The sequence below is a fragment of the Pteropus vampyrus genome, unplaced genomic scaffold (assembly GCF_000151845.1).
Source record: "Pteropus vampyrus isolate Shadow unplaced genomic scaffold, Pvam_2.0 Scaffold146, whole genome shotgun sequence".
NCBI classification, from domain to species: Eukaryota; Metazoa; Chordata; class Mammalia; order Chiroptera; family Pteropodidae; genus Pteropus; species Pteropus vampyrus.
This window is the reverse complement of record NW_011888927.1, coordinates 4,945,263-4,968,415: the sequence shown is the minus strand read 5'-3', so window position 1 is coordinate 4,968,415 and position 23,153 is coordinate 4,945,263. Positions and strand designations below refer to the sequence as shown.

The 23,153-nt window shown below is 33.0% G+C and overlaps 1 protein-coding gene across 16 annotated transcripts in view; it reads left to right on the top strand.

The window, feature by feature from the left end:
• The window catches only part of CCDC150 (coiled-coil domain containing 150), a 70,723-nt gene that overhangs the window by 26,058 nt on the left and 21,512 nt on the right, over positions 1–23,153 (top strand). For 12 of the 16 annotated variants that reach the window (XR_002782478.1, XR_002782479.1, XR_002782480.1 and 9 more), the window contains 6 exons: positions 1,883–2,060; positions 2,610–2,678; positions 11,774–11,887; positions 16,179–16,262; positions 19,029–19,136; positions 20,374–20,517. Coding sequence is in view for 13 of the 16 variants with exons in the window: in XM_011369233.2 (XP_011367535.1) it covers positions 1,883–2,060; positions 2,610–2,678; positions 11,774–11,887; positions 16,179–16,262; positions 19,029–19,136; positions 20,374–20,517 (697 nt within the window). In the remaining 3 variants the exon portion in view is untranslated. Of the gene's footprint in view, positions 1–1,496; positions 1,640–1,882; positions 2,061–2,436; positions 2,515–2,609; positions 2,679–11,773; positions 11,888–16,178; positions 16,263–19,028; positions 19,137–20,373; positions 20,518–23,153 lie in introns of those variants that run through there. The other 4 variants (XM_023535948.1, XM_023535949.1, XM_023535943.1 and 1 more) reach the window with 4 other exon arrangements.

Sequence of the window (23,153 nt, the reverse complement as noted above, 5' to 3'; positions counted from 1 at the left end):
TCACCCCCAGGTATTCCTTGATGAATAGTTTGTACATCTGGTTATAACTTGAAAATGCCTCTGAATATGTTCCTAATTACTGTGCTATACATACCACTTACGATGCTTTCCAGATAATCTTTAATTTATCCTTCCTTTCTTGTTATCATTTTTTTAATATTTTGCTATTGACACTTCCGAGTTATTTGCCCCCATCCTTGAAGACCTTGTTCATTAAAACATAAGATCCTTGCCAAATATACTTTGTAAAAATAACTGATAATTAAGACAAATATTTTCCACAGGAATACAAATTTAAAAATAGCAAAGAAACAAGAGAAATATAAACTAACTATACAGATGGTAGCTCTGTTGCACAAAAGATTTTTGTATTATTTTGGAAGATTAATCTTGTGAAATGGCATCTATATTTTACTTTTTAAGAATATGTAATTAGTGATGAATGAGCTTAAATATTTTCTGTTATCAGCTAAACAATTCTGAGTGGTCATCATCTAGTTTTGGGAATGTATTTCTGTAATATTGGCTGGAGTTCTACATTGTAAATTCCATCCTGTAGATGTTTTATTCTGTTTGATCCATGTTCAAAATGATGAGAACAGAAGATCAGCAAACTGCCAGATGCTTTGGTTGCTCCATCAAACCAACAAATTTCTCCTTTTAATTTAGAATTGTTTATAGCATGGACTCTAAATATTTGAAAATATTTTATAATCTAATGAAATATCAATTGGGGGATAGCTTAAATAAATTAGGTTCACATATTTAATGAAATACTATGCAGTCATCAAAAATGATGATACATAAGTAAAAATGATTATTGGTTAGATCTATGCTTTGCTGTGTATGTTAGGGTTTGGATGACCAACTGACATTAGGAAGTGTTCCAAGCTAAATAACATGCTTCAGACTGTTAGCATGGAAAATGCCAAAATTATTGCTAACCATCAAGCCATTCTGCAGGTATTCACTCATTTAACACCAGTCAGTTTCTGATAAAATCAACAGGAAATATCTGTGGCTAAGAGATCAGGAAATGCAGTTGGCTGAATGAATAACAATTAAGTCCAAGAAATTTACTGATATTTTTTTCCCATTGATGTTTTTCAGTTTTCACCAGAAAGGTCATGTGGCCTTAACACTCAGTGCTTTCTTAATGGTGTCTTCTTAAAGATCATTGTTTCAGGAAAAATAATTACCTGCCCCATCATTTATAAAATCGTGGAGAACACTTATGACTGACCCTAAAGTACTTACCTTTTCCCCAAACATCTGTACTTTCCTATTTTACTTATGCCATTCCCCATGCTGATAATGAACTTTACTTCATCTTCAACTCTTTGAATTCTATTCATTCTTTAAGATTCACTTTCATCAGGTTGCTGGATCACTCCAACCAGAAGGGATCAATTTTCTCTTTCTACTTATACTCTTAGGACACTAAACAGACCATAATAATAATAGCTCTCATTTTTTTTGAAGCATATTTACCATATACCAAGCACTGTCCTCAGGTGGAGCAGAAAATGATGACACAGAGATTTCAAGAAGAAAACTTACTGCTGGATGCAGCCCATGCCAGTATCACAAGTGAGCTACAGACTGTTCAGAACGAGAAAACTCAACTCCAAGCACATCTGTAAGTAAATTGTAGGCAACTTCTTACGCATCTTTTGTTGTTGCATTTGTATTTCTTATCTTTAATGAAAATGTAATTCTGTGTTTGCCGGGCCAGCCACAAAAAGACTATCCTCAAAGAACTAATTTTGTTAGAACATTTTGGTAACTGCTCTGAGGCAGGAGATATGTTCCATAAGAACATTTAGTCTTTCTGTTAAAGAACTCTTACTTAGCTTTCATATCTCCTTTTCTCTTCCTGCAGAGACCATTTAATCCTTAAGAATAACCAGTTTATCCAGAAAGCACAGGATGCAGAGAAGAGGACAGCAGTGCAAAAAGAGCTGCTACAATCAACTATTGCAAGATTGAAAGGTGAATTAGAAGCATCAATACAAGAGAAGATGTCTCTGCTAGAAGAGAAAGAAAGACTTCAGAGACAGGTAGGTAGAGACAGAATTATGTTAGTTCCTGGTTGTGGTGGTCATCTTGTTTTAACATTATATTTTAAGTGCAAAAGACAAGAAAAGAAATACAACCCAGGTACAGTTTGTCTGAGTTGCCCATTAAAGAAATCCTTAGGTAGCTATCTGTGTCTTTTAGCATGTAAAGTAGTCTGTACCAAATAGTATATACCCTTATATAGCATTAGTGAATGTTAACTAATAGTTCACACATCCTTGATAAAAGGGGTCAGATTTTAAAAATTGATTTCCCATGAAGGAATGGAACAATGTAGCTTAAGGGGGACAGCCCTGTCTTTCTGGTTAGAAAGGAGCCAGCAGAGTCTGACATGCAGACGTGTCTTTCTAATTTCAGGGCTATTTGTGAAGTCTGCTCTGCCTCAGAGACTCCCTGAGTGGCCCCTTTTCTGAGAGGATGTGCTATCTCTGCAGTGTAGGTATTAATTGACATACAGGGTATGTCTGCTATAGTAGAGCCTGTCAGCTGCTTTAACATTGACCCATTTCCTTTTTTCCCTCCTTGGGCAGGTTAATAAAACAGAGAAAGAAATAACACATGAAAAATGCAATTTGGAAAAGGAATTAGCTAAAAACAAGGTATTCCACATTTTATTTGTTATTTCACTGTATTTCATTTTCTTTTGTATCACTGCCTTCTGTATCAGCTGATCTTAATGAGGAGACGGGTTATTTTGTTGAATACCAAGATGTAGGGGAATAGAGAAAGCAAGAAGCTGGATGCAACTCAGTGCGCTCCAATCACTGCAGCATAAGGCTGCTTCTGGGGGAACGTTGGCTTGTTGAGCATCTGGTGTTTGCCAGTGAGTCATCACTGCCTCTGGTCCTGTTGTTCAGTAGTTTAGCCAGGAAGTCCCCTGAGAGTGAGCTAATGGGCCTGTGGGAGGCAAAGGGATGATTGCTGTCAGTGATGTTTTCTTTAAAAAAAAAAAAAAAAAAAGACTTCCTAAGTACCTGTTAACACCTGCCATTTTATCAATGAGGTACCCTTTTCTGAGTTTAAAAAAAATAGGATAGCTAGAGAAACAAATATAATTCTTATTAAAATCAAACAAAAAATATATCTAGAGCATCAAGGAGAATTATCCTATCCCAGGCAATAAATCCAGTAACAGACGTCAACATAGTCATCAAGCCTTGACTGTTTCTTGGCTTCTGGCTCAACTAAATAGCATTTGTTTGTATGTATGTATGTATGTATTTATATTTATATACACACACACACACACACACACACACACATACACACACATACACACACACACACATACACACATACACGCACATTTGTGTGTGTGTATGAACTTTAAGAATTGGGAACAAGAGAAAAGCTAAATTCTTAACCCAAGCTCAGATACCATTCGCCAAGCTGGCAGATGCCCCTGTGGTTTAGGCACTCATATCTAGTGAACTGAAAATAGTGCACCCTCAAAATCATTGAATGAAACAAACTTCCTGTGGCAAGGACCTTACTGGTGTTAATTTGGTCTCAAATACACTTTTAAAACTTTGGAAAATTGGTCATTACTATTAAATTCAGTAGTACTTTTTGCCTAAAAGTGTTAGTGAGTGTTTCATGGCTAAGGCAAATGCTGTATGTTTGTGATATAAAAATAATGTTGTTATTTTACTTGTCTGATTTCAGTTGTCTTAATGTAGGCTGATTGTAAGTTGATGGGACAGAAAGATACTTGCTCATTAAGAGAGGTTGTATTACGCCAAAAGATAATTCTTAGACAGTCATATTTTTTGGTCTAAATTGATATTTTTAAACTGCATGTTCTTTGTAAAGCTATGTCTTTTTGAGTCAGGTTTAATGAGTTATCATTTATGTACTCTGAAATTCACCCTTTTTTCACCTTTTTTTTAGTGTATGGTTCTTTGAGTTTTGACAAACACATGTAATCATGTAGCCACCACCACAATCAAAATATAGAACATTTCTAAATCTTAGAAAGTTCCCTCGTGCCCCTTTGTAATCAACCTCTTCCTCCACCCACATCCCTCAGCAACCACTAATCTATTTTTTCTGTTCCTGTAGTTATATATCTTTTCCAGAATATCATATAAATGGAATCTTACAATATGTAGCATTTTAAGTCCGGCTTCTTTGATTTAGCATGAGGTGTTTGACATCCATGTCATTGTACCATAGTTTCTATTCTAATATATGGATCACAATTTCTTTACCCATTTTCCAATTGAAGGACATTTGGGTTGTTTCCAGACTTTGGCAATTATGAATAAAGCCTTTATAAATATTTACAGACAAACATATATTTGTATTCCTCTTGGGTAAATATCAGGAGTTGGCTTCGTGGATCCTATGGTAAATATATACTTGACATAACAACAAACTACTCAACTGTTTTCCGAAGGGCCTGTATCATCTTGCATTCCCACCAATAATATATGCGTTTCAGTTTCTCTATATGTTCACCAGCACTTGGTATTGTCAGTTCTTTTAAGTTTAGCCATTCTAACTGGTGTGTAGTGATATATCATTGTGGCTATAATTTGTATTTCTCCAGTGACTAATAGTATGAGGTGTTCTTTTCAACTGCTTATTTGCCATGCACAATTTGAAGTGTCTCTTCAAGTCTTTTAATCATTTTTAATTCAGTTTGTTTTCTTACTATTAATGTGTCAGGGATTTTAAAATAGTCTCATATTAAATTTTTTTTGTCAGGTACATATTTTACATATATTTTCTTTCATTTTATGCTTTGTCTTTTCACATTCTTTCAAAGAGCAGAAGTTTTATATTTTAGTGAAGTTCAATTTATCAATTTTTGAAATTCTATGGACCATATTTTTATGTCATATCTAAGAAAATTTAACCTAACCTAAGATCACAAAGATTTTTTCCTTTATTTTTCTCTAGAAGTTCTATAGTTTTAGATTTTATATTAGGGCTGTGATCCTATTCAAGTTAATTTTTGTATATCATTTAAGGTACAGTTCAAGGTTCATGTTATTGTTAAATGGATGTCTGATTTTTTTAGTACCTTTTATTGAGATATAATTAATGTACCATAAATTCACCTTCTTTAAATATTCAATTCAAGGCTTTTTTAGTATTTTCACAAGTTTGTGCAAGCATCACCACTAATTCTAAAATGTTTTTATGACTCCAAAAAGGAAACCTAGTACCCATTATCAGTCACTCCCTATTCACCCTTTACCCCCAGTCCCTGGCAAAAACTATTTATCTTTCTGTCTCTGGATTTATCTATTCTGGACATTTTATACAAATAGAATCAAACAGTATGTAGCGTTTTGGATCTGGCTTTCAAGGTTTGTCCATATTGTAGCATATGTCATACTTTATTCTCTGTATAGCTAATTAATATTCTATAGTGTTTATATACCACACTTCATTTCTCCATTCAGCAGTTGATAGACATTCAAGCTGTTACCACTTTTTGACTAGTAAGAATACTGCAGTGAATGTTCGTGTACAACTTTTTGATGAGCATATGTTTTTAATTTTCTTTAGTATATGGCTAAAGAAAATTACTGGGTCATGTGATAACTCTTTATCATTTTGAGAAACTGCCAGACTTTTACAAAGTGACTATACCATTTTACAATCTCTCCAGCTATACTTGAGAATTTCAGTATCTCACGTTCTCATTACATTTGTTATTATCTGTTCTTTTAAAAAAAAAAAAGTTATCAAACCAACAGCACTCACCATCTTCATAGTTCAGTTTTATCCCAGCAAAATATTTAAGAATGTTCTTGATTCAAGATTTTCCAAGATTGGGCTTTTTGATAAGCATATGTTTTTAATTTTAATTTTGATGAGCATATGTTTATAATTAATGTACCATAAATTCACCTTCTTTAAATATTCAATTCAAGGCTTAAAAAAATTAACATGAACCTTGAACTGTACCCTACCACTTACACTTGGATATACTTGCTTTGAAACTAAAAAAAGTCCTGAACCTACCTCAAGAGCTTTTGCTGCTTGTTTGCTTGAAATTCCACAAAAGCAAATCCCTTTGGAACTCCAGTAGACTTATAATGTGGCATACTTATACAAACAGCATTGCCACATTTCCCAAATACTGTCAATCCAGTTGTGATTAACATTTTTGTGAAATAACTTCTATGATAAATTAGAAGCAGTATTAACTATATAAGAATTCTTAATAAGGCCAATAAATTTTGAGTTGAATATTAAGTTAAAAAGTTTATTCTACCCATCTTAGTGGATGTGAAGTATCTCACTGTCTTTTTTTTTTAATTGAGGTACAATTCATATAAAATCAGCCACTTTAAAGTGAACAATTCAGTGGTATTTAGTATATTCAGTGTTGTGCAACACCACTTCTATTTCAAAATATTTTCATCAAAACCTCACTTCATTTAATCACTCACTCATTCCTTTCTATCCCTAGCCTCTGACAACCACCAATGTGTATTCTGACTCTAGATTTACCTATTCTGAATATTTCATGCAGATAATCAATATGTGATGTTTTGTGTCTGACTTCTTTCACTTAACGTAATGTTTTCAAGGTGTATATATATGTATATATATATAGACTCATAACATGGGTTTGAACTGCATGGATCCAGTTATACACACATCTTTTTCAAAATACTTATACTGTTTTTCACCTGTGTTTGGGAGTCCACAGATGCTGAGGGCTGACTGTATGCATTGATCTGTACCATTTTATATAGCGGACTGGAGCATCCTTGGATTCTGTTATCCATGGAGGCCCCGGAACCAATCCCCAACAGATACAGAAGGACAACTTAAGTTTTTGGGGGAGTCAAATTTATACATGAACTTTCGATTCTGCGTGGAGTTGGCGCTTCTAACCACCCCCTGCGTATATACCACAGTTTGTTTATCTGTTCTTCTGTTGATGGACATTTGCATTGTTTCCACCTTTTGGCTGTGGTGATTAGTGCTACTATGAATGTATTTACATGTATTTGTTTGAGTTCCTGTTTTCAGTTCTTTGGAATATATTCCTAGGAGTGGAATTACTGGGTCACGTGGAAGGTTAAATATGTGGTTTAACTTTCTGAGGAACTACCAGTTTTCCTTGATGCTAAATTATTTTATGTTCCCACCACCAATGTACAAGACTTCCAATTTCTCCACATCCTTCTCAGCACGTTATTTTTCATTTTTTTTTATTATAGCTATCCTTGTGGGTGCGAAAGTGTTATCTCATTGTGGTTTTGATTTGCATTTCCGTAATGATTAATGATATTGATCATCTTTTTATGTGCTTATTGGCTATTTATATATCTTCTTTGGAGAAATGTCTATTTAGATCCTTTGCCTGTATTTAAACTGAGTTATTTGTCTTTTAATTGTTAAGTTGTAAAAGTTCTTTATATATTCTGGATAGTAGACCCTTATCAGACATAATTTACAGATATTTTCTCTCATTCTATGAATTGTCTGTAAAGCTTTAGATTTTTATGAAGTTAAGTTTATCTGGTTTTTTTCCTTTGGTTGCTTGTGCTTTAGTTGTCACAATATGATAAATTGCTGCCTAATGCAAGGTCACAAAGATTTATACCTGTTTTTTATTCTGATAATTTTACAGTTTTACTTATTATAGTTAGGTCCATTTTGAGTTAATTTTATATATGATATGAGGTAGAGGTTCAACTGCATTATTTTGTCTGTGGATATCCTGTTGTCCCAGCACTATTTGTTGGAAAAACTATTCTTTCTATTGAAAAAAATCAATGAAACAGTTAATTAATTGTCAAAATCAATTAACCATAGATATATGAGCTTATATCTAGATTCTCAGTCCTATTGCATTGACCTATATGTCTGTCCTTCTGCCAGTACTACCCAGTGCTGTAGCTTTGTGGAAAGTTTTGAAATTGAAATGTGCAAGTCATCCAACTTTTTTTCTTTTTCCCAAGATTGTTTTGGCTATTCTGAATCCTTGCATTTCTATGACTATTAAGATTAGCTTTTCCATGTCTGCCAAAAAGGGCAGCTGAAATTTTGTATTGGATCTGTAGATCAATTTGGGGAGCATTACAATATTAATACAACATTTATATATTTTCTATATATAAAACTGTCACCCGCAAATAGAAATAGTTTTATTTTTCTGTCCAGTTTTTGCTGCCTTTTATTTCTTTTGTGTAATTGCCTTGGCTAGAACCTCCAGTACAATGTTGAAGTGGTAAGAGCAGACATTCATGTCTTGTTTCTGATCTTAGTGGGAAATTTTGTTTGTCACCATTAAGAACATGATGTTAGCCGAGGGCTTTTTATAAATACCCTTTATCTGGATGATGAAATTATCATATATTTCTGGTTTGTTGAGAATTTTTATCATGAAAATGTATTGAATTTTGTAAAATGCTTTTTCTGTGTTTAGTGAAATAATATTGTGGATTTTGTCGTTTATTCTGTTACTGTGGTATATTGCATTAATTGATTTCAAATGTTAAATCAATCTTTAATTCCTGGAATAAATTCCTCTTGGTCATGGTGCATAATCCTTTTTGTATGTTGCTGGATTTGGCTTGTTGGTATTTTGTAAAGGATTTTTGTAACTATATAAATAAGTGATATCGTTCTTGTCATATCTTTGTCAGGTTTTGGTATCAAGGTAATTTTGGCCCCTTAAAATGATTTTGTAAGTGTTCTCTTTTATTTTGGGGAATAGTTTGTGAGGGATTGATGATAATTCTTTAAATATTTGTAGAATTCACTAGCGAAGCCGTCTGGTTCTGGTTTTTCTTTGCAGGAAGTTTTTTGTTTTGTCTTATTTGATTTAACTATTATTGTTGATTTAATCTCTTTTCTTGTTATAGGTCTTGTTTAAAGAAAAGATGTTCTACTTTTTAAAAAAATCAGTTTCAGTGTTTGGGTGTTTCAGTGAACTTGTTCGTTTCATCTGTTACCTCATTTGTTGACATACAATTGTTCATAGTAGCCCCTTATCTTTATTTCTGTAAGTTCAGTAGTAATGTCCCTTCTTTCAATCCTAATGTTCGTAACTTGTGTGTTCTCTGTTTGTTTGTTTGTTTTTTTTTCCCTAGTACAGCTAACGGTTTTAATTTGGCTGCTATTTTCATAGGACTAACTTGGTTTTACTGATTTTTTTATTTTTCTATTCTTTATTTTTGTTCTCATTCTTATTATTTACTTCCTTCTGCTTGCTTTTGGTCTAATTTGCTTTTTTTCTAGACTCAAGATGGAAGCTTAGATTATTTATTTGAGATAGTTCTTTTTTAATATAGGTGTCTGTAGCTTTAAAATTCCTCCTAAACGCATTGCACTAGTTGAATACTATAAGTTTTGTCATGTTGTGTTTTCATTTTATTCCTCTCAGAGTAATCTTTCATTTCCCTCGTAATTTTCTCTTTGATTCATTGATTATTTAGAATGTTAATTTTCCCATATATGTGAATTTCCAAGATGTCTTTTTATTGATTTCTAATATTATTCCATTGTAGTTGGAGAACATACTTAGTATAATCTCAGTTCTTTCAAATTTATTAAGAGTTGTTTTATGGTCTAATATATGATATAACCTGGAGAATGTTTCATGACCACTTGAGAAAGGTACGTATTTTTGCTGTTGTTGGGAGGAATGTTCTATAGATGTCTGTTAGATGTAGTTGCTTTGTAGTGAAAGTCATTTTCCCACTGACCCTCTGTCTGGTTGTACTCTCCATTATTGAAACTGATATATTGAAGTCTCCAAAAATTATTGTTGAATTGTTTATTTCTCCCTTCAATTCTATCAATTTTTACTTCAGATATTTTGGGTCTCTCTTGTTAGATGCATATATATATATGTTACATCTTCTCAAAGGATTGATCCTTTTTAAATACATAATGTTCTTTGTCTCACAGATTGTCTGAATGTCAGTTTTGTCTAATATTAGTATCGCCGCTCCAGCTCTTTTAAGGCTACTCTTAACATATTATTTCTTTTTCCATCCTTTTACTTTCAGTTCATTTGTATCTTTGGATCCAAAGTGTCTCTCTCATAAACACACATAATTGGATCTTTTAAAAATTTTATTCTGCCTAGCATTGCTTTTTAGTCAGAGTGTTTAATCCGTTTATATTTAACATTATTACTGATAGGTGGGATTTACATCTGCCACTTAACTATTTTTTTATATATCTCTTACATGCTTTTAGTTCCTCTGTATCTCCATTACAGCCTTTTGTGTAAGGTAGATATTTCTAGTGCACTATTAATTCTCTTGTCCTTTCTTTCACTGTATATTTTTGATTTATAGGTAACAAAAAGTTACAAATAAAAAACACATGTTTATATATCTTTTACATGTACCTATGTCACTTCCTTTATTGATACTCTATTTCTTCATGTGGATTCCTTTGATTACCTAGCACTCTTTTATTTCAATCTAAAGAACTTCCTTTTGTGTTTAACATAAGGCATATTTTCTAAACCCACAGTGTACATCTCACCAGTGTGAACTCTGGTAAATTACCCCACACTATTCTGGTTGGGATTAGAGAGAATTGACATTTTAACAATATTGAATCTTCTAATGCATGAATATGAATTATCCCTCAATTTAATTTACGTTTTTTAAAAAAATTTCATCAGTATTTTATTATTTTCAGCATATAAGATATTGGGCTTTTTTTAGATTTATATCTAAGAATTTCATGGGTTTTGGTAGTTTTAAATGGTTCTTTTAAGAAATGTCAATTTCCAATTGTTTTTTGCTAGTTTATAGGAATACAATTGATTTGACATTGTATCCTTCAACTTTATTAAACTCACTTATTCTAGTATATTGTAGATTTTGGGGGGATTTTCAATGTAGACAGTCATGTCTAGTATAAATAGACACAGTTTTATTTTTCCATTTCCAATTTCTGGGCCTTTTATTACTTTTTAGTGCTTTATTGCACCAGCTATGGCCTCCTGTATGATGTTGCACAGACCATGAGAGCAGATATTCTTGCCTTTTTCCCAGTCTTAGGGGAAAACATCAGTCTTTCACCATTAGGATTGATAATAGTTGTACGATTTTTATAGATACACTTTATCAGGTAAAGATGGTTCTCTTTAATTTCTAATTTGTTGAGTTTTTATCTTGAATCAGTGTTGAATTTCATGAAATGCTTTTTCTGCATCTAGTAAGATACTCATTTAATTTTTCTCTTGTAGTCTATTCATGTGAATTATACAAATTGATTTTGAATGTTAAACAAGCTTTGTATTACTAGGACAAACTTCACTTGGTCCTGATTTGTGATTGTTTTTATATGTTGCTGGATTTTTTTTGCTAATATTTTGTGGAAGACTTTTGCATCTAAATTCATCAACTTGAATTAATATTTAAATACCAAGTACTAGAAGGACTTTTATTTTAGTAGAAATTTTTTTAGTAAATGTGAACTATGTAATTTATAATAACCCTCCTGCTGAAGACAACTAGAAAAGCTAAAAAAAAAAGTAAAAGGAAAGAAAAAAAATAATAAAAAAAAAATCATAAAGCTATCAGGTAGAAAATCCCCAAATATAAAGGCAGGGGAACGTGTTCATAAGATATCTTCTATTTTATAGTTACAGATGTCATTTTTAAAGTAAGATAATAATTTTGGATCTGACATAGATGTATTTATCTATTTACAGATAGTAAATAGCTTCCTTTTCTCCTTTTGGTTTTCACAGGAAGACATAAATGCATTAACCCAGAGCCTACAGACTCTAGAAGAAAAGAATAAGCACCTAGCAGATCAAATTACTTCTCTGGAACTTCAGCAAGAAACTTCTGATTACCATGGGGTGGGTATAAAAAGGTCAGTTTAAAGTAGGAATTAATGACTGAGTTTAAAAAAAAAATCAGAAATCAAGAGATGGATATTCTTCAGTTGTTTGTGTTTTAATAATTACCATAAGTCCTGAATAACTCAAGCTAAATATGCCAGAAATCTCTACAGCATTCACACAATAGAGGATTTAAGAAAACAAGAATTTAAGGGAGCCATTAAATATCTGCCTACACAGATAATCTATAATGCTAAAAAGCACAAATCTTTCTAACATTTAAAATTTTTTTCTTCTTCCATAAACTATTCTTTTTTAACCCTGACAGTTTCCTCCATTAAATAATCAGTAGTAGTAAGTTTGATTTCTACAAGCTATTTAACAAGGTCAGCTCATTACAGATAAATGATAGAGTTCTTAAAACATCTTTTCCAAGTAAAGAGGATTTAAAGAGATGATTAGTCTGTTAAGCAGCTAATAAGTTTCCTATGTGCTTTTGAATATTTGAAAAAAAAAGTCAGTTATTGCTTCTGTAACATGCAAACCTTTAAAAATTCCATAGAAGGCCCTAATGTAAGTCCATCTTAATCTGAGCTAAATTCTCTCAAACTATGTCATAAGCTGCTCATTACTTCAACTATGAAAAATTACACAGAGTAAGTATAAATCCTTTTACATTTTCATAGCTTTAGAGCCACACTGCCTAGGTTTCAGTTTTGGCTGTGATCTTGGGTATGATCCTTAGCCTCCATGAGCCTCGTTTTCTTAATCTGTTAAAATGGGGATGATAATACTATTAGTGGGTTGTTTGAGAATTAAGTTGATACATGTTGAGCATGTAGCAGAGAGCTAACATTTATTGAATTTTGGTATCTGAACTGACCCAGAAACAAAAGCTTTTAAGTTCCTATTGGAGTGACAAGATACATTAACTCTAATTCCTGGTGCTATATCAGACCAACCCTTACTCCCCTGAGATTAAAGATTCATGCATGTCTTTTGCTTGTTGGCCAGCCCTCAGCTGGGCTTATCTACCCCTCTGGTTTTGGTCCCTCTGGAAAACCACATCTCAGTCTGCCTGATTCTTTCATGTCCCCACTGCCAGTGAACAGGTCTGTGGCCTTACTGTTACTGACTTTGACAGGTCTTGCCATTGGTTTGATCAGGGTTGGTTCTTGCCTGCAGACCACACCTCTTGATTAAGGGCTCCCAATGATAAACCCCACCTCAACTCCAGCTCGTAGATCTGTGTCTCCACAGAGAATCTCTGACCAAGCTTACCTGGAAGCGTTTAAATTGGCTGTAGGAGTCTGAGGAATGAGGCTGAGATTTCAGGATTTTTTTTTTTTTTTTAATCTTAGTAGTATCATTAAAACTATTGCCATTCAAAACTGGCAGTGTATTTTTGTTCTTTGAGTGTTAACACCTGAAATTCTCAATAAAAGCTACCTTCTAGTTTACCCTCCTACTGATTTTTGGAGATACACATAGGACTATGTGTTGCGTATGTGTATCCCTCTCCTTACCCTGCCCCCCGCCTCCACACACACACAGATTTGAACTCCATAGTCCTGATTTCAACCCTGGGCTCCATTTACTATATGACCTGTGCAGATTCTTAACCTCTATGGCCTTCATTGCCAAAGGATCCTCTCCAGATTAACCTGTTTATGCATCTGCCTTCACTCTCTCTTAATGCAACAGTAGTTACTAATCTCTATACTCCCTTGCCTAGCATAGTGCCTGATACATAATAGGTGTTTAAGAAACACTGGTTAAGTAGAACACAAAGAAGGTCATGTCTGTCTTGCCAGACTGAGATTAAATGTCATATTGCATCTAAAGTGCCCATCACAGGACCTAGTATAAGTATCCCTGGATAAATATTATTCTCTTGTTTATTCGCATACTTCCTAAATTTAATTTTTACTATTCCAGCCTTTAATAATGGTGTAATTTAAGTCCATTACCACAAGTAGTCGTGCAGGGAACCTCAGAAAAGATCCAAATGTGGGAAGGTTGCTGTGCCTGATTTCAAGTTAACTGACTACCCTTCCCACTTTTCTTTTGGGATTTAAACATTTCAGATAGTACCAACAGACAGAAATATAGTTCTCTGTACAACTAAGATGTTAATGACTTGAAATTAAACTGAATTAAATCTTAAAACCAGGATGACATTCAGTCAGTGTACACCCATGCAGGTGTCGTCAAAGTTGGTTCCATCTGCTGGGACTTATGTCATAGTAGTTATTAAATATTTTGAATTAAAAACCTTCTTACAGTCTTATAAAATAGCTTTACCAAGATGCCACTATCTGCTGGTTTTAGGTATTCTTCTAACAGCTTTGGCTAACTTTTACAACTTACTCAGATTTAAAAATGATTTTAGAAATCATTTTGTGGCTTTCTTTGGCAACCTGCCTTTCCTACCTTAAGATAATTGTGTATGTTTCATGCTTCTCCAAGGAGTAACGTCTTTGTGTTTGAGTTAAAATGTACATTCTAACCACTTCAATTTTTCTCTGTATACTGTTTCTCAGGTGATTTTCCAGTTTATGCCTTGCTCTACATATTAATAATCTTTATAGTATGTTGCCTAGATTATTTAAGCAATGGTTAATCTGAGTTCTGCCTTTCAGAATTTAGAGTCTAAGCTATTACTCATTTAAGTGGCCTCTAATTTCTGGTCTTCCATTGATTCCCTTAAGTACGGGACCTGTTTAAATAATGTACAAACAGTAATTTAAGTTACTACCTTAATATCTACTTTCCTTTAGCAACTGGAAACAATTTTTCTTTTTTTTTTTTGGTCATAAGTTTAAATAAGTGACACTGTTTCAAATATTAACACATTTTGATTTTGTGGGATAGTTGTCACTTATTGCATTAGCATTCTTTTTTATGGCGAAAAGGAAATTATTTTTTAAATGGCTTTAAAATATTAATAGAATTCCTTTATGCTTTTTCTTAAAAGAGAGAATTTTATTGAGAAAAGTGTCATTATTTAAAAAATTCATAGACACCTTTTAAAAGAGATGCAAACTATCTAAATTATTCCATAAAAAACCTTTCCACATTTCAAGAAGGCAAACAGTTATTTTTGAATGTTGAGTATTTGTTATAGCTGGCATATTTTAGATTAAATCTAGCTCTTTGTGTTTTATATGCTATATCTGTGTGTTACAATTGTGTTGGATTCACAATACTTGAAATAAAGTGCCCTACAAAGTGATGAGTAAAGAATAGCTATAACTGTCAGAGATAGTAAGGATTATCTTTTACATAATTTAATATCCCTACATATGTGGTTTCATCTTTATCAGCTTGCCCAAAGTTGAACATAAAACAAATGTCTAAATTCTTTGGCTTTAAATGCTTACAAAGCCCTCTGTTCTATTACTCACAGATTAAGCAAATGTAAGCCAGAAATAGTGAATTATGTCAATATTTACCAAGATTTTAAATTCCAGACTCACTACAGATAATCTATAGTGCAGCTAGTCAGCCTGAGTGATTAAGAGTTGGTGCTTTCAGTCACATTTGCTTGTGTCTGTGATATATCCACAGTTGATTTGTGAAGATGATTTTGACGTATGGCAAATATCAATATTTCCTGTTATTAAAATATTGTGGTAGGGTGAAATTTTCCATTCAATCACTAATGTTCTTGAAGTAACAATAAGGCCCACTATTTAATCAAAGGAACTGTATTCTTATTCTGACAAAGTTTAAGGCAAAAGACATGGAAAAAATGCCATTATTAAAGGCTGTTTGAATGATGAAATTATGTAATTTCATGACATATAGAGCCTTCGGTAATATTTGTCCCAGAAAACACTGTGTTGAATGTTTGATCGGTGAGTTTCCAACAAATGTTTTTTTTTTCAGAGATTTTTGTAACTGTCTTTTACTGTGGTAACAAGCTGTCTGAATGGTTGTGATCATTTGTACTCCTGTTTTCTTCAAGAAGTATTTAATCCTCAAACTGTGTATCTGATATAGCCACTCCACATCTAGATTGGATTGCAACTACAAAGGGATTATTAATATAATAAAAAATAGAATTAATAAGAGTAAACTGGGACTGTTAAGGCACTCATACTTTCACTAGTAGGCTCCTTACATGTTGCTTATTAGCACTATGATTGGCTGTCTTGGGAAAGACTAAGAGGCGGTATTAGCAAATAAATATGAATACTGGTTTCATTACTATAGAAATGGTAAGGGTATAAATACTTGTTTAAAAAGGAAAATGATTATTCTCTTCTCTGCCTGGAGGTACTGATACCTGTGTTTGCTTTATCAGCTTGCCCAACAGCAAGTGGAAACCGTCTTGGGAAAAATTACTGAAAGTAAAAATAAACTCGCCTATGAAAAAGGAAAACTCCAGGTATGGGATTTTATTTTCTGATTTTTATCGTCTAATTTTTTAATGTCAATTGTCAAAGTAAATATTGCTTGATTTTGAGAGATCCTAGCTCTGTCATTTACTAATTCTCACTTTGGATAAGCTTTTGGACCTCCTTAACTTTGTTACCATATTAAAACCTAGGTGATTTATATTTACATACCTATAATATACTGCTGAAACCTCAAATTGTGAAGCCAAAGGCCATTTTTTTGACTGTCCAAAGCTTTATTGTGATTGTTTTACGCATGGTCATTCACTGAGAAAGTAGACATCCTATGTTCAATCTCTCTTTTTTTTTTTTTGGCTGAATTTTTATAACATTCCTAAAAAGAAATAACCCTAGAAATCAGGACTCTTGGGCAATAGAATAGACCTGAATAAATGGGATACTACTTTTCTGTTGCCTTTGGGTTCTGTTCCCTACAGTACCCACAGAGTAGGAAGCTTGCCGCTGATGTGGCTAGGCCTGCCTTAAACCAACTCCAGTAGAATCAGTGGTACCTTGCCTTAGCTACACGGAAGACTCAGAGTTTTAAAAACTTTTCATGCCAAGAAGTGTATGATGTCTCCTACTTATTTTGAAATAATCTTGAAAAAAGAATGGATGGATAGAGGAAATGATAGATGGATAGATATGTAAAGAGCAAGTATTAAAAAAATGTTAATGGTGGAATTTGGATGGTGGGTGTATACACGTTCACAGTAAAATTCTTTTAATTTTTCTGTATATTTGATTTTTTTTTTTTTTTTTTGTAATAAAATGTTAGGAATCTTCCTGTGAGAAGGCTTGTTACCCCCAAGCAATTAAATCGGACTCTCTGGAAGTAGGTCCTAGGCTTCAATACTTTTTCAAAGTTACCCACTGATTGCAGTGTGATACCATAGTTGAAGACCACTGGACTAAATGGTATGGGGTGAGGTCCAGTTATGCTTGGCAACTACAGAGCTGATTTGATAAGTAATTGCACTTGAGGCTTGCCAAAGACTTTAGCATTAACCTCATTTCATCTGCTCAAGGGTCTTACCATAGGGTTAGCAGACAAAATTGGGCCAGAAATGGCAGGCTATCTGATGGGCAGTTGATAAACCATGCTTGTGAAATAGTATGTCCAATAAAAAGATAAAGCTATTTGGTCATATGAGTTTTTAATTAATATTTTCCAGAAGCAGTGATACATTTAAATATAATCAACTGTATTTTGTGACCTTAGACAAGTTTTCATTTTCTTGAGTTTCATCGTATTGACCTATAAAATGAGGGGGTAAGCACACCTCTCTTTCTTACTTCTCAATGGGAAAGAAAGCAAACATTACAGACTGGGTATATAGATTATTACAGGCACCGAAGAGCTTTTCCTCTTTGACAGTAGTGATCCCATAGAAGCTATGATCCATTATATTGACCTTTTAGCTTTCCCCCCAAAAAATGAAGTATATTTCTAGATATATAAGCCTTAACACCAAATTTTGCCTTCAAATCAAATACATTTTTGCCTTTAAATAGAATACAAAGTTTTATTTGTCAGTCTGATACTTTTCTTATCTTTTAGACCTTAACTGTATTAGAGGTTATCTTCGCACTCTTAAGGAAAATACATGCCTTTTTTTCTGCTCATATTCTTATAAGGGCTTAACATTTTTGGTTAAGTGTTTCATCCTTGAAAGCTGAAACACTTTGATTCACTGGTGTATGTTAAGCTAGTGCTGGCACATCCCAAAGGCATTGGCTGCATCAGCCCAGGAGAAAGTGCTCTTAAAACACATACTCTTGCAAGATAATTTGGAGGAGCTGCATATTTAAATAATCAAAACAATAGGCCACAGTATGTTCTCTGTTGATTGGATTAGAATCAATTAAAAATATTACATGTGTGAATCATGTTAGATAAAAGATTGCATTTTCAGAATTAATAATTAATATAAATACTGGCTTTTAAGTGTTACTGTATACTGTCAGAAGCTGCTGCCTCACATTCAAACATGGTTTAGATTTGATTTTCAGTGCTGCATAATATTCCATTATATAAATAGACTAACATGTATTTATCTTTTCTTCAGTCAGTGGATATTTAGGCAGTTTCCAGTTGCTTGCAAGTAATTACAAACAATGCTGATATGACAAATTATTGTACGTCTCCTTGTACTCATATACAAAAGATTCTCTAAGATAAGTGTAATTCTTAACAGAATTACTGTATTGTAGGATATATATATTTTAAATTTCACTAGAGTTTGTCAAATTTCTCCTAAAAGTAGTTGTTTTTATGAGTTAGTTTTAAACTATAACTCACATATAATTGTTCATTTATTCAACTTTTGTAATTCTGTCAATAAAAACACAGGATTCTATGTTTTCTCCTTGCATGTTAACAATATAATTATCCATGTTCAAAAGAGTTTTCAAATGCTATACCACAATTTCTTTAAGTTGAAATTTATTACCCACAAAGTCTCACTGCTATATTCATGAGTCGTTAATTTGGAGTTTCCATGAGCAATAGAAACCAAATCAGTTATCTCTGTGCGTGTAAATGGATATAGCCTACTTTTAGTTGTTGAAATACCAATGTACTTCAGTTGAAATAACATTCTTTGCATGATTAGGAAAACTTAAGAATTCTTTTTACAAGTTTAAGGATTTTTTTTTTTTTGCAAAACTAAAGACATGTGTTTCCTTTTGGAGTATATAAATATATATATATCTCATTAATGAGGCTTATTTTTATTATTGCTTTTTTTTCCTAGATAAAAGTTAAACAGCTACAAGAACAGCTACATTATTTTACTGAAACGTGTTCACAGAATGACCACCTACACAAGTTGAATAAGGCTCTAGAGGGCAAATATACTCAGGTGTGATTAATATCTACAAACAGATTGCTTTTTAATTGTTTTAATTCATTTTTAAGAAATTGATGCCTTTTTCCCCACCTTACCATACAGGCCCAGAAAGATGAATATTCTCTCACTTGACTCAGTTCAATAAGCATTTTTTAAACATCCACTATGTACAAGGCTCTGCTAAACCATAGAGGAATTCATAAAGTTGCCTGAAGCAGGATTGGGACTTTCAACTCGCTTATGTTCTAACTGGAGACTTAGGAATGTGTTCAGTAAACTTTATTATAGAATAGAAAGTTATGTCTTTCAGAAACAAAATAGATCATTTTATGAACATTCATAGGGAGCACATTATGACGGAAGCATCGAGAAATGCTTTCATAGAGGAAATTGTTTTTTAATTTGAGCCTTCAAACTTTTGGCAAACATGAGGAACAAGTATCTTTGATTTCTGAATTATAGGCAAACTCAGAACTCAGTACCAACAAGATATACCTGCAACAGACAGCTCACTTGAAAGCAGTATTAGTAGAGCAGGTGCTTACTTGTCAGCATGGTGGCTACTGAGATTGAAAGCCTTTTGTAGGTCACATAACATTTTAACAAATGAACAGAGAAAGATAAATAAGATATATAAAACATTTTGTGAGGAAAATAATCCAGGAATGTGTTACAGAAAGAGATTCACAAATTTACCATATATGCAGTAAAAAAAAAAAAAAAAATTAACACTCAATATAAGCATATGTAACTTCTGTGTCTATAACATTTGTATATGTATACCCTTAGCAACCAAGGAACCAGAATGTGTCTCCAAGTGGAATACTGTTAGGGTTCTAACCATCTGATTACACTGGTAAAGTGGGCCTCATTAGATACACTCTCCGACAGGGAATTTGATTTAAGGTCTGCTTCTTCACTAGGACATACTTTACAGTGTGATTCCTGGAACATATTTTCACATATATTTTCCTTTGTGGCTTCATATAGAACATTGTGTTTTTTCTCCTAGTAAAAGGAACACTCTTTGAAAAATAACTCTAGGTTTAGTTGATTTTATTGTTTTTAATTGGTAATGCCTCCAAGAAAAAGAAAATCTCCAGAAAGGCCTGCATCTTCAAAATTTCTTGAAAGCTATAAACCCAGTATAAGGGAAAGAACTTCATCAGTTGGTTTACCCAGTGTTACTCCAAACTCCACTCGCCATGTGACCTTTGCACCTACCCTGACTTCTGTGAGATCTTCTCAGGATCTTGGAGACTCTAGAATCTCTCTAAAGACTCTCTTGAATGCTATTAAAACTATGGAGGGAAGACTGGAAGGTAAAATAGACATTCTTGCCTCAAGACCATTAATAAATGATGAGTCACCAAATTTTCCTAAACGGGATTCGGTAAGTGAAGACTACAAATTAAATCTAAAGAAATTTCAGACTTAGACAACAATCAAGAAAAGTAGTAACATCCAGAAATATTTTTATATATTTTATATATATATATATATATGTACATATATATGCACACACACATACATATATACATATATATACATATACATCTTATATACACTGGTAAAATTGTAAAAACTATACAGTTGACCCTTGAACAACACAGGGGTTAGGGACATTGACTCTCCATGCAGTCAAAAATCAGTGCATAACTTTTGATTCCCCCAAAACTTAAGTCATCCCTCAGTATCAGGCATTGGTTCCAGGATCCCTTGTAGATACCCAAATCCATGGATGCTTAGGTCCCCTATATAAAATGGCACAGGTCATTGCATACAATTGGCCCTCTGCATCCATGGACTCCCAACTATGGATCAAAAAGAATACAGATATCTATTGAAGAAAATTTGTGTATAAGTGGACCTGCACAGTTCAAACCCATGAAAGGTCAGCTGTATTCTTTCTTGTGTGCTTTTCTAGAATAAAATCTAGAACAAAAGGTTGGCATCCTTTGTACTATTCTTGAATCCTTACAGAAAAAAAATGTTAAAGTATTTTAAATGTTATAGGTGAAAAGTTTTAAGGAAGTATAATAATGTTGAGAAATATGTGGAGGAAATACACTTTTGTTGCTGTTGGGAGTATAAAATAGTACAACTCCTAAGGAAAGCAATTTGGCAAAATTTACACTTCACCTTACAATTGTATTTCTAGGACTTTTTTCTACAAATATACTAGCTTGTACATATGACATGTTTATGAGGTACTTACTGAGGTATTGTTTGTTAATAGCAAAAGACTGAAAGCAACTAAAATTCTATGTGTAAGAGGCTGGTTAAATAAATCATGATGGTGAATACTGCTTGTAGATAGATATATAAATTATGACCCACACAGTTCAACTTATGTTGTTCAAGGGTCAACTGTATATACATACATAATCATTTGAAATGCATAGAATATCTCTAAAATTAATCATAATTAATTAGCATTATTTTTGAGAAAGGAGACTGGGTAGCTGGGAGATTTTGCTTTACCCTTTTGTACTTTAAGAATAAAATGAATGTGCTTCCTAATCAAAATAATTTTATGAACGTTTCATTTTCAACAAAAGTAGAGAAAGGATGGTCTTTTCAGCAATTGGTGATGGAGCAATCGGATATCCACATTCTAAAACAAACAAAAAACCTCTGAGCCCTACCTCACACCATGTATAAAAATTAACTCAAAATTGATCAGAGCCCTAAATGTAAAACCTTAACTATAAAACTTCTAGAAGAAAGCATAGGTGAAAATTTTTGTGATCTTGGATTCCACAAGGATTCCTTAGATTTGACATCAAAAGCATGATCTATAAAGGAAAACAATGATAAATTGAGAGCTTATGCTCTTCAAAGACATTGTTAAGAGAACGAAGAGATAAGCTGTGGACTGGGAGAAAATATTAGTAAATCCCACGGAAAACCCTTGTTTCCAGAATGTTTTAAAAACTCAAAACTAATTAAAAAGAAAACAATTCAGTAAAAATAATGGGCAAAGTATTTGAACAGGTAGATGTATGGATGTATGGATGGTATATAGCCCTTAAAACGATGTTAAACATTGGTCAATAGGGCTATACATATTAAATGCAAATTAAAACCACAATGAGATATTTTCATGCACCTAATAGAACGTCTGAAATTGAAAAACTGATCATACCAAGTGTTAGTGAGGATGTGGAGCACCTGGAATTCTCATTCATTGTTGAAGGGAATGTAAAATGGTAGAACCTCTTTGGAAAATAGTTTGGTAGTTTCTTTAAAAGTGAAACATATGACCCAGCCATTTTACTCCTAAGTATCTACCAAAGATAAATGAAAGCATATGTCTACACAAAGACTTGTACACAGCTGTTCACAACAGCTGTTTGTAATATCTTAAAGCTAGAAACAAATCAAGTGTCCAGCAGATGAATTGTGATTTATCCATATAATACTGTTCAGTAATAGGAAGGAATGAACTATTGAAACATGCCAAAGATTGAATGAATCTCAGAATAATGCTCAGTGAAAGAAGCCATTCAAAAAAGTATATACAATATTATTCAATTTATATAAAATTCTAGAAAATAAAACTATTGTGACAGAAAACAGATCAGTGATTGCCTTGGGTAGAGGTATAGGAACAAAGAGAGACAGAAGGTGGTAGAGATTACAGAAAGGCTAAGGGAAGTTTGGTATTATGGGCATGTTCATTATCTTTATTATTGTTTCAAGAGTTTATATATGTCAAAATTATACTCTTTAAATATACACAGCTTATTGTATGTCATTTATACTTCAGAGAAGTTATTTAAAAGAATGTGAAGGTATTATAAAAAGTTATGTTAAAATATTTAAAATAACATTCTTGATATGACAAAACTATGGAGATAGAGGACTAATTGGTTGTCAGTGGGCAGGGGAAGAGTTCAAAGTAGCACAAGCGAATTCTTTTGTGGTGATGGAGCAGTTCTGTGTCTTGATGGTGGTGGTGGTCATGTAAATAATGTGGATGGGACCAAGTTACCTAATCTTACATGTGTGTACGCACACAGATGC